At 40.5% G+C, this 13,040-nt stretch overlaps 1 protein-coding gene across 3 annotated transcripts in view; it reads right to left on the bottom strand.

Annotated features, from left to right (window-relative positions):
- Nucleotides 1-5,581: 5,581 nt before the first annotated feature.
- PPP1CB (protein phosphatase 1 catalytic subunit beta) overlaps nt 5,582-13,040 on the bottom strand; it is a 49,729-nt gene continuing 42,270 nt past the window's right edge. For all 3 annotated transcript variants that reach the window (XM_054021662.1, XM_054021663.1, XM_054021661.1), the window contains exons 6-8: nt 12,411-12,562; nt 7,969-8,103; nt 5,582-7,319 (exon numbers count right to left, since the gene is read on the bottom strand). In XM_054021662.1, the coding sequence (XP_053877637.1) occupies nt 7,215-7,319; nt 7,969-8,103; nt 12,411-12,562 (392 nt within the window). In that variant the 3' untranslated portion in view covers nt 5,582-7,214. The remainder of the gene's footprint in view (nt 7,320-7,968; nt 8,104-12,410; nt 12,563-13,040) is intronic.

The following is a 13,040-nucleotide window of genomic DNA, read 5'->3' on the forward strand; positions in this document are numbered from 1 at the left end:
TAAAACATTTTAACTCCATGGGGAATAAACTGTTGTGTGCCACTGGCAGAGAACAGAAGAGCCCGACTTGCCACCACTGTCTGAGGCCCTTGCAGTGGCAGGGAACTGATTAGGTGAGACATGACCAAATGCTTCTTAGTATGTTAGAGGGACTTAACCAACTGGCAGAGATCGCTGAACTTTAAACAATTGGGATTCATGTACTGTGCTGTAGCAGTGGAAGGAACCCATATGCCCATTCTCTCTCTCCTTCCCCAAGCCAACCCCGTCTGCCTCCCCTCCGTCCCCCACCCTACAAAAACAGCAGTCCAGGATTACGTTAGCGGAGAAAGGTACTACTCAGTGGTGAAGTAGGCATAGAAGCAGGCTATTGGACATAGGGTAATGGCCAGGCAGTGACTTTTAAGGGTGGAGATTGGGATACTGTGTTACCAGTGTGCAATATTGACATTCATCATAGCTTATGGCATGATCTACCCAAGGTTCTGTGCTGGCACCAATGCTTTCAACCTGCACACAAATGACCTTCCGCTTACCCACTCCTGCAGGTTCATGTACACACACAACATTTGCTTAGACATCCAAGCACGGTCATTCCCAGAACTTGAAGACACCCTAAACGCTCACATGTTTAAGATGGCCTAATACTGTAGTTGGTGGAATTTACAGCTAAATGTGACCCAGACAGTTTTGAGTGTGTTCCATCTTTACAAGTGCGTGTTTCATCTTTACAGGGCCAGAGCAGCCCAATATCTTTCTCAATGGTCATTGCTTGAACACACAAATCCCACCTAGTCTACCTCAGAGTTACCCTAGATAGAGCTCTCTCATATCTTAACCACCTGAGGAAAAACTGCTGCTAAGGTGAGGTCATGTAACAACCTTCTAAGCACACTGGCCGATATTCACAGGGAGCAAACTCTCAATCTGGTTTAGCCCTCAGTTACTTTGTAGCAATACTGTGCTTGAACAGAGCCAGATCAATCTCATGTCAAGTTGATTAACACACAACTACACTTAACCATGCACATCATAACAGGTGATTCGACCCACACCAGTACCATGGCTCCCTGTGGTAATCAGAATCACTTCTCCAGCTGTCCATCATGAGGATGTTACACCCAGAATGATTGAGATGATCAGGGCAAACCCAAGCCTACCACTATACACAGATCTCTTTGACCACCCAAGGGTGCGCTTGTTGAGGCACCTGTTGTGGTGCCACTTGTCCTGCTCAGATTTCTCTGTGATATCGACGTGGTGTGAAGAATGGTCTGCAGCTGATGTCAGAAACCCGTCTCCTGTAACTGACCCGATCATGGTTGGTCCCAACTTTGATTTGCCACACCACTCATTGGCCCTTCTGTACCCTAAATGTCAATGTGGAGAGCCTAGGCAAGCAGTTGCACCGCATCAGGTAATGTTCCCCTGTCAATATCTTGTACTCCGACAGAACTATTCAAGATAAGTGATAACACCAGGTCTTGGCTGTGGGTTTGGAGCTGCTGCTGCTTATCACATGCAGAGCTTGCCAAGCCAATGTGTGGCAGCTTCATCAGTGAAGTGTAGAGCCCTCAGATCACCATCAAATCTGGTCCAAGGTCAGTCGTCAATGATGTGTGATATCGGTCTTTGGCCACAGCCGCATGTGGGATTCTCTTGTTGGCCCCAGGAGTGAAGGCTGACTGCACATTGACCCTGGCCTGTTCAAAGTGGGGCTCTGGCTTTGGCTCCCCGTCCAGGGCAGCAGTGCTTGGGGAGGTTCAGGCTTCAGTCCCCACTCCTGGAGTGGTGTAGCAATTTTTGTTGTCAGAAGGGGGTCACTGTGCAATGAAGTTTGAGAACCCCAGGTCTGGTGTATACCAGCTTTCAGTCTTAACCCTTCCTAATGAAATTACCAGCAGGGAAGCTAAATGTGATATAAACACCTGTCCACTGGAAAGTGAGTTAGGCCAATCAAATCAGTCCATGAAGACAATCAGGCGGCCATCCAATAGTAAGAACTTTCACTCACTACTGACTTGGAGCTGAACTTGAATTGGTGTCCTAGAGCTCAAAAGCTTCTCTCTCACTAACAGAAGATGGTCCAATAAAAGATATTACCTCACCCCTCTATCTCACTAGGACAAAGACGGTAGAGATGGCATGTGGTATATAGCAATCTACCAACAAATCAGAAATGGCCACAATCCAACCCTGAAGGAGTGTGTAGTCTTTACTGTGGAGGATCTCACTTACTTCTTGCAGATAGTGGGAGGTCTGTCTCTTCTGTTCATGTCTATATCCTCCTGGACCCTCACCAATACAACGTATAATGCCTCCATGCTATCCAAAAGCACTTTGGGTTAGACAGAAATGCAAGTCCTGAGGACTTGTGCCAGCTCTTTGAAAAGGGGTGAATTTTCCACTGTAAATCTGACTAGTTTATTGTCCCAGGGCTTACTATACAAGACCCATCTCTATCTTCTTGCTTTACTGCTTGACACTCCAAGTGGTGCCTATCTATACATGAAGAGCGTCTAAAAATCTTTTCTAGCGTAGGCCATATCTTAAGATTAATTTGTGAACCACCTTGCTTCATTCACAATTGCTAATATCCTTGTGCCACCTACATAAGTTGTTTATATGGAAGAAATATTTCTAGCTGTTTCATTCAATTTAGCAGCTAGAAACAAGGAAAGCTAGCAGTATATGAGGAGCCAGCTCGCTACAAGCTACTAGTACATTCTCTTTGGACAAGTTTGAGAACCAATGCATCAAAGCAGCAGTTTCCAAACTTGCAGCCCTTGAGGGTAACACTTAAGATAATTTGTCATGATTATGAATTGAAAAAAAATGTGCTTCTGGAATTGCACCCAGTAATTCAGTAGAACTGTCAATCAGCCCTGTGACCACAAGGAGGCAGAGGGGACATTGCCTCTTACTGCTTCCTCTGCACTACCAGATGCAAGCCAGGAGGACTGAAGCTGCTCTCTCTTGCTTGCTGCAGTTGATCAGCAGCTCCCCTGCTGCTTTGCTGGGGAGGGAGGGAGGAAGGTGGAGCAGCCAGAACCATCACTTGCAAAGCTGTAAGAACCCCAGGAAAGAGAGATACTTGAGTGACTCTGCCCGAGTTCAGGGGATCCCCTAGCAATGGGCAGCTTCCCCTCCTCCCTGCACTCAAGAGGGACAAAAAACTGTAGGCAAAAAAAAAAAAAAAACCAAACAAACCAACACCACCCAGTTATGACTGGCTCATTCTCTGCCCAGCTGGAAATGGTTACCAAGAACCATACACCAGCTGTTGATAGCCAGAGGGTAGCACACATTACCCACGTACCTTTCCTGCCCCCAACATGATCCCTGCACCAAAGACTGTGGGGAGGAAGATAAAAGGTGCTGAATATGCTGCCAAGGCCTCACTCACATTGATGGACTCCCTAGAGGGGGATTTGGGGATGGTTTCTGCTTCTTCTGTATTACCTGACTGGGACAAAATAAAGCCGAGCAGGCCAAAAGTATCTCCCCTAATGTATGATTGGCCCTTTAGCTGAACGTCACTGCACTAAAATATTGCAGAGCAGAATTCAGTTGACCCTAAATCACCTCTCTTCAGCGACCAGTGTTCACATGTCTGCCTTTGGCCAACTGGATCATGCAGGTGATCTGAATCAAATTAATCACTGCAGTTTTCCCAGCACAAGCTTCACACAGCTTTGCTCCACAGTGAATATTTTTTTTGTATAGTTGGTGGCTGCTGCTAACTTGATGCCTGGAAAGTGAAATGCAGAAAGCAGACCAGACTGGCCATCTAAGCACTCCAAGGCACTCTATAGGCCAATTATGGGGCAGTTACACTATCAGTCTATCCATACCAACATTGCACCGGTGGAAATGGACAATGGTGGACCACAGTGTGGTATAGTCTTGCTCGAAGCAAGACTAACTTAAAATTTTATTATAGCATTATAAGCACTTGTGTGAACAAAATGTACATTAGAAGTGTGCTATAACCACCATGGTAGCGTGCCAAATTTCTATAGTGTAGATACTGCTTTAGTGACTTATTCTTAAATGTCATTGAGAAATAAATCTTTCCACTTCCCCATTTTTTTTTTTTAAATTTGAGAATTCTGTGCCTCAATCTGCCCATTTATAAAATGGAGATTTCCATTCCTTTGTAAAATGCTTTGAGATCTAAAAATATATAGATATAAAAAGTGAGCTAGTCTCAACCATAATAAGCTCCCCAAATTCAATATTTAGTAGGTTAACTCAAATGTTAACTCATTATAGCAATGTTTAGAAGCCTCCTAATGTAGAAACTTTAATTCCCTCAAATCTCACCATAAGTCAGGACAGTGCTTTTATGGTACCATATACCTTCAGATCTTCCAAGAAAATTGGGATCCCACTCATTCTCCACACCTGAAAACCACCCAACGCATTTCTAAGCAAGTGAAATTATGAAAGCCATTGATGTATGGGTCTAAATCTGAAAGCTCTTTTGCTTCAGTAAATTTTGCCTTTCAATGCAGTTAAAAGTTGTGTTCTATTTTCACTATTACTTTTTGCATAGGGGGGGCATCTATGATAAATTTCATTTGTTACACATCACCTCTCATTCATGTCAAGATAAAAAAGAATGCGAAGTAATATTCAACATTGCTAAGCATGTGATTGCATCATTATAGAATGCACTAAGACATTAATTGCTTGTTTGATGAATACAGGCATTAACTTTTTTAAAGTTATGTTTGTGTTTGCCCTCAAAGTATCAAGAATGTCAATACTGGTTTTTCCTTTTTTTGCTGAATGTTTTAGATGTGGAACAGGAGCTGTCAGCCTTGGATGGGGCAGGGATATTCAGTCTAACAGACCATTTATTCTAGCATTTTAGTTACAGGTGTTAAGTCCATCCCCGTAGCCAGTCTAAAAATCACTTCCTCTCAGTCAGATTTCACTTGTATGGTATCACCAGTGTATGATGATGTTTCTCCTGGAGAAACATTACCTCAATTTCTATTATAACAGGAAATAGGAATTAAAAAAAACAAACAAACAAACACACCTAAGAGACACTCTCGAAGATACTTGAATTCTCTTCTGAAGATTACCTCGAGGAAACATTTGCAACACAAGTGAGCACATTATACACATAATGTACTATACTATCCAACTCTAGACATCAGTATTTTAGAATACAAAAAGCATTTCCCAATTTTGCTTAGATTCTGAAAGTATTAATCTCACTACTTGATATTGTGATTTCCCCCCTTTTTGGGGGGGAGGAGGGCAAGAGGAAGGGGGGAGAATTTTGGAGACCAGTGCTTGGACAGAAATCCACCCTTTCCAAACTTGAACTGATACAGTCATCATTGATCAACTCAGAAAAGTATCGTATGGCTATCCTGATATTACGATACTGTAACATTATGAACCAAGTAAAGAACATCAGTGCTCACCTCAAAAAAGACTGTAAGCCACTGTCCAAACAGCAGCTGATCCAGTCTGCCTCAAGGACAGAAAGATAAGTATTAGCAAAATCAATTGCTGGGTAGCAATTGAAAAGAGTTTTAAAATAACCAGACAGACTTCAAAATCAATTAGACAACTTTTACTAAATGAAAAACTACATTTAAAATATGCATTTAAAACAAAATGGAATTAGAAAAAAAGACTTAAATCCATTTTAAAGAACTTTTTCACTGTGTCAGAAATCACTCTTGCATTATATACTGTGCCAGTTCATAAAATGTAAGTTGCCAGAATCCTCAATTTAACATTTTCAAAGACAATATTAAAGTCAAGAGTTTTACATCTACTGTTGCACATTTAGAATGGTATAAATCTGAAGCCTTCCCGCAAAGAATCTTGGCAAATTTGCCATGTTCAATAAAAACTGTTATAATCATACCCAATAGTGTTACATCCTAACATCAAATCTGTGTCTTACAATTTTTACCCTACTACTAACTTTATAACTTCCTTACACCTTGCCATTTGTCAATATGAACCTTAAGAAAGGAGAGAACAAGAAAAGAAATACTGCATAACTCTTGATCATGTACAGAAATTATTGCTACTATAGTACACTACAAAGCAAAAGTCTATACAATATATGAACTTTGATCATGAAAATCCAGTATATAATCTTTAGTGACATAAGCCTTACAATCATGTAGAACATTCACATGGCAATATTAGACAGTTCAACCATCAGTTGATCAGTGAATGGTAGGTTAACACCCATTTAAATACACCCTCTTATGAAAAAACTTCACCTTTCCAAGGCTTATCAAATATGGATCTTCATGTTTTGTGGAGCAACGCAAGATGCATTTTGATGCAGATAGTATGTTACTGGGAAGCTAAGCATGCCAAAGGTGTTTCGTGCTAATAAAACCTAAAGCCAAGGTACCACATAATCACGTTACCAACTAATAGGCAATACCGTTTTAGTCCTAAGTGAAGTGCCACTGCACAGTGTAATGTCAATAATTTAAAACAGTGTAGTGCGCAAATCCATTCTGTGGCAATTTAAGTTAAAAAACAAGACCATTTTCTGTCCCTCAAACAATGCTGACTGTCAGGGTGCTTTATTGGGTCACTAGTTTAGACATAGTTTGCCTTTTTTATTCACTACCATCCTATCACCTTTTTGTTACAATGGGGCACACATTTAAATAGCAAGATTACAAAGAATGAGGGAGGAAAGAAAAAAAAAAAAGTCAGTGGCTGTCCTAAAAAGCCCCTTCCGTATTTCGTTAAAAAAAAAAAAGCGCCAGGGAACATGACTAGATACCATATTTGCATCATTCTAGCTACAAAATAACCAAAATAAAAGCAATCAAGCAACAATAAGACCACATTACACAAATGGAACATCATGCTCTCATCTGGTTTAGCTATTACATCAAGTTTTAACTGGGATGTTGGTCAACTTTAAAAACCGTGATAAGTGAATATGTAATTCAATAGATATTTTTTAAATCTGGATTTTACTCTACGTTGGATATTAGAACTTGGAGCTATACTTGTTACAATACAGTGTCGCACATCTTTCTACTAGAAAAAATTAGTAAAGATCCTTTACCCGTCTCTTTAAGTTAAACGTGTGACATCATAAAGGGTGTCAAATGGCTGGATGGTTTTACAGTGCACACTTATTATATACTGTAATATGGAGTTTTGTCCTTGATAGATCTGATGGTGTTTTGACATTGTTCCTTTCTTCACCTCTTCTTCGGTGGATTAGCTGTACGAGGTGGAGTGACTGGACGTCCAGAATTCAATCCACCATACTGGTACTTGGCTTTCTTTTCAGATGGTTTCAATATCTTTCAAAAAGACAAGGAAACATTTTTAATAAGTCCATGAAAATTGAGATACATTCCATACACTATGAATCAATGGGACAATTCAAATTTTTGACTGTATTTTGATTACTTTTGAGGAGCAAAAACATGGAATATAAACCTCGCCACCCCGTTTATTTCCTTATCCCACTCATGTCTCCACATATTATTCTCTATAGACTGACTTCATTTCCAACTGCTTTTGATGGTGACCGTTCTATCTAGGTAAAAAACAGGAGCTGCTGGTATGTGACTTGTCTGAAGCAGAAAGAAAACACTAGTTGAGGAGAGAAGTCACAGTACAGGACATCTCTGAATAAGGATTTGTTCTGCTGCCCGGAATTGGACTCAGAAGGAAGGTTAAATCCAATTCTAAATGTGCACTGAGAATGCACACAAGAATCTAGCATATGGCAGCTATGGAACATGGCAAGTTTATTTACAGGAATTCCAGGCCTCTTAAAGAGCTCCCTGTGGCAAAGTTGGTTTGATGCCAGCCTGCTATGTAGTACCATCTTCTGCAGCTTATTTTCTCTTGGCGGCACATGTTGAGTACCAATTTATAGTTTCTATAAACCTAGCCACTAAAAAAAGAACACTGACTAAGTTTTAATCTAGCAGCATAGTATACCTGAAAGGAACACATCAAAGTTTCATCCACGCTCATCATGCCTCCAGCATTATCAAACTCTCCACAGTAATTTGGAGCTGAAAATAGGGTGACCAACTGTCGTTTAGCAAAGAATTCATATCCATCTTCAACCACCTGTTAATGGGAGGAGAGGGGGAAGAAGAAAAAAAAGAAAAGAAAAGAAAAAGGGCAGTTGAAGTCAATACAGCTATCTATTGAGACGATAAATCCTGCAGGAATTAGATTCATTCTACGACCTAAACTCGAGTTCTCAGGCAGGCAGCAATTGCTTATGTTATGGAGGTGACAAGTAGGTAGTGAAAGGAACAACATTTAATGATTGAGAGGTGAACACAGAACACTGGGCTGTGGTGACAAATCAGAAAAAATTTAAGTATCTGAAATCATATAGCTTAAAAACAACTATAGCTAACATGCTGATAACTTTGATTAAGATTTTCAAACTTGAAGTTTGGTGACCATGCTCTCAATTGATAAATATCTGGAAACCTTATACTGAGTACAAAAGAGTAGTTTTATAATTCAACAAATGTTTTAGAGAACATTTTTAAAAGATACCACACATTACTACTGCATCCCATATCATTCTCTTACTATACTCTGGTACCATTCATACAAACCCCTGTAACATGTTACAATTCCCATGTTCTAAAGAGAGAATTCATGAAAATGATTCTACTGTACTTAGAAGAATTAGCTTCTGCCAGAGACATTGATGATTCTTTTTACTAAAGAAAAAGCAGTAATTCAGCTCAAACTATAGTGCAAGAATGACCAGTACCTAGGTAAGGCAGATCTCCAGGCTGAATCCCACCACCACAACCACCACCACCACATACATACCATGGGGCAATGAAAGAAAGTAATGTATGCCTAAAATAAAATAGCTTCCATGGGCAGCTAATCCTCATTGTCGGGGTAACGGTTACATTAACACTATTGTTTGCCTACAATCAATAAAGATATTCCAGACATAAAATTGTGAAGTTATTTTGCAACAGTAATGCCTAGAAGGATGTTTTTAAAGCGACAAGGTAGATGAGATCATATCTTTTATTGGACCAACTTCTGTTGGTGAGAGACAAGCTTTCGCGCTCATACAGAGTTCTTCTTCAGGTCTGGGAAAGGTACTCCCAGCATCACAGCAAAATGCAAGATGGAACATATAGTTTAGCATAAGTAGTTAGCACATATTCTAAATGAACCATTCAAGGCAGAGTGGCCTGTTAACGCCTCTGCAGTCCTGGGACAAAAAAAGGGGGGTTAGTAGGTTACAGATTATTATAAGCAGCCATAAATCCACGGTCTGTTCAGTCCATGGGTTTTAGTGTATAGAAGAAGAATGAATTTAAGCTACCACACTTGTATTTTGAAAATGTTGTGCAGGCTTTCTTTGAGGAAGAGGCCTGATAGGTCAGATAGAGGGACTGCTTTGTGATAAGTGTTCACCCACAGGTGATATGTTATTTGTCTTATTTTCCTATGAGTTTGAGAGCCCAGTGATAGTCTGGTTTCACCCACAGAGTTATTGGGGCATTTAGTGCACTGGATGAGATATACCATATGTTGTAACAGGCATGTGTAGGATGATCCATGGATCATGAAAGATGTTTTGTGGGGGGTGTTGATCATTGTAGCAGAGGAGATATGTCTGCAAGATTTTGCATCTGTTCTGGCAGGGTCTGGTGCAGCTTTGAGTTGGTGTGTGTGTGTGGAGTTTGCTTCTGATGATGAAGAGCTTGGGGGATTGTTTGAAAAACAGAAGTGGGGGTTCCTGAAAGATCTCTTTCAGGATGGAGTCCCCTTCAATTATGGGTTGTAGTCGGAGGAGACCCTGTATGGGTCCCGGTGTGGGGTGGTAGGTGATAACTGGGGGAGTGTGGTCGGGAGGGGAGGGGGGTATTTCTGTATTGAAGCAGGTTCTCTCGGGGTATTTGGGTTGCTCATTCCATGATGCAATCTACTTCTCTGGTGGAGTGTCCTTGTTTGGTGAAGATGGTTTTAAGTGTATATCCCAGACATACTCCTTGGTATCTGAGTGCCTGGCCGTACTTAACAGATTGCTTAATATGTTTGGGGTGGTTACTGGATCTATGAAGGTAGGTGTAGCGATCTGTGGGTTTCTTGAATATGGTTGTCTGTAGGGCTGAAGCAGATACTACTGTGGGAGTGTTCCAGAGAGAGTTTAATGGATGGGTGCTGGTTGTTTAAGCTGTCTGTCCAGAGGATGAAAATATTGATGTATCTCAGGTATATCATTTGTTTTGTGGTGCATTTGTCCAGAAATTCATCTTCAAGGTGACCCATAAAGAGGTTGACATATTGGGGAGCCACCCCTGGCTGTTCCCATGGTTTGGACAAAGTTTGTTGTCGAACATAAAATTGTTATGAGCGAGGATGAAATGGATGAGTTTGGCGAGGGCATCTGAGGGTCATCCATTGTCTTGTAAATATTTGAGGCAGGCAGCTATGCCATCATTGTAAGAGATGCTGTGTTTAGGGAAGTGATATCCATGGTGGCGTGGATGGTGTTCTGAGGGAGGCTTTTAATATTGCAGAGTTTGTGGAGGAAGTCTGTTATGTCCTGGAGGAAGGTGGCTCTTTGTGCAGGGAATGGTTTGAGGATAGTTTCTATGGGTCCCAATATTTCTTCACATTGAGCCATGGGATGTTTACTGATGACTCTGCCTGGGTTCCCTTGTTTGTGTATCTTGGGAAGCATGTAGAAGGTCCCTGGGATGAGTTCACTGGGGGGGGGAGTGGGGATGAATTTGTAGCGTTTCTCTTGGAATTGGTTGGGGAAGGATTTGATGATATGCTTAAGTTTCTGGGTAAATCGTGGTGTGGGGTCTTTGAGTTCTTTATAATAAGTGGTGCCAGAGAGCTGTCAGTTGGCCTCGTTAACACAATCATGGTTGAGCACTACAATGGCACCCCTTTGTCTGCTGGTTTGATCATGAACTGGAAAACTACTCAACATTTTCCGAAGACAAGCCTGGGAGCTTAAAATTAATTACTTTGCTAGACACTAAAAATAGTGGGCTGAACAGAGACACTGGATTTATGGATCATTACAGTCGAACACTTTTTCTGTCCTATGACTGCATGTGTTAACTGACTACTCTACCTTGAATAGTTCCTTCCAGTATGTGCTAACTACTTTATACTAAACTATCTGTTCCAGCATAACAGCAATATGCAAGGTGGGAGTACCTTTCCCAGACCTGAAGAGCTGTGTGTAGCTCAAATGCTTCTCTCGCTCACCAATAGAAGTTGGTCTAATAAAAGATATTGCCTCACCCACCTTGCCTCTAACATCCTGGGACCAACAATGCTACAACTATACTGCATATTTTTAAAGAGACTGCCTGAATAACTGATACATTGGCAGCAGTGCTATCTGAAGGTACTGATCTTGAAACACCTACAGTCCATCACAATTATTGCTGCAGGAGAAAAGAGCTGTGACTTGCATCAGTGGAGAGAGATCCATGAGTGTCCAACCAAAGTGCCTGTGCAAAATTTTGTTACTGCAAGACATGCAGTAAAAGCTTGCATCCTTTTATTTTCCAGAAGTAGAAAAAGTTAATTTAAAAACACAGTACAAGTAATGAAACTTAACTCCAAGATGGGAACCACTCTCAAGAGAGGTCAATTCTTAGCCTACGAAGCTTAATGATATTCCTTTTGAATAGAAACATTTAACATTAAAGTCATCTGTGTACTTAAGCATTACATTAGGCAGTTTCAGAATCTTTAACAAAATCACGCAAATAGATTCTTCCATGGGAAAATTTATATATGTACTGGAACCAGAATAAAGGTAGCAACTCTGGAATGCAGATTTCAATACAATACTTTTGTTTATATTTCCACAATTTAAAGGGGCTCAGTACCTCTGAAAATGTGTGTGTTAAGTTGGAGACCCAAAAATGTAGAACATCAAAATCAGATGTCACTTAAATTTTGGCTCAAGTTGTATTGTTTGGTGCCTTTGATTCCAAGTCCGGTTTTTAAGCCACTAATCTATACCATTCTTGAAGCCTAGGCACCTAAATTGCTCCAGTAAAATATTCATATGCTCCCACTGAACAAGACAATCACAGCAATTACATAATGTGGGGGACAGGGTATGCATGACATCATGGTTGTTGAAATTGAAATAAGTATTCATAAATATTGGTCACAGGAATTAGATATTGGTTTCTGAGGAACACCCCAGTATTTGGTGCTTCTAGAAGTACCAAGACAACTACATCTGGTCAAGCTGTAAATGTTAGATTGGAAAATGCATTCTGCAGAATCCAGATACCTGCAAGTGATATCCTAAATATAAATGAAGATAATTCTTTCAATCCCTAATACCTCAAAGTAAGACTAGAAGTGGAGATTTAAAGTAGCAAAGATGGTAGAGTTTGTACCTGATGAGCTCGACAGATCAAATCCAGATCATGACGGTTCAGAAATTTACTGACCACATCAGCACCAAAAGTGAACGAGACCCCACGATCATTTTCGCCCCATCCTTGCACATCTTTGTCCGGATCCGACCACAGCAAGTCACACAGCAAGCCTTTGAAAGACAGTAATCTTAGAAAGTGTCCTAATATTTCCCCTTTAAAAAAAACCCTATAATTGTAGGGATTATCAATAGTCAGTGATTACTTATGCAAATATGATGAAAAGCTCTCAAAACAGAGTGGATAAAAATGTTTCTTTGGAGGAAAAAAGGATTATAGTACGTCTCGCTTTTTAAAAATAAAACCTGTTTAATGTGAAATCTGAATTTAACACAATAAGTTCGGGCCTTAATGTATTTTCTGACCTCTCACCACATTTACATAAAAAGTAGATATGCTGAATCTATGAGCCCCTATCGAAAACTTTGGAGTAAAAGGCTGCTTTTCTATATAAAAGACAGATTCAGGGTTAAAAAAAAAAATCTCACTTTTGAGATCAAGCTTTATTATTATGGCACAAGAGGTCAGCCTAAGTAACTTAGGAAACTCTCTTTTTCAAGAGATATACGCAAGTGGGAACTTAAGTTCCAG

Source organism: Malaclemys terrapin, chromosome 3 (assembly GCF_027887155.1).
Source record: "Malaclemys terrapin pileata isolate rMalTer1 chromosome 3, rMalTer1.hap1, whole genome shotgun sequence".
NCBI lineage: Eukaryota > Metazoa > Chordata > Testudines > Emydidae > Malaclemys > Malaclemys terrapin.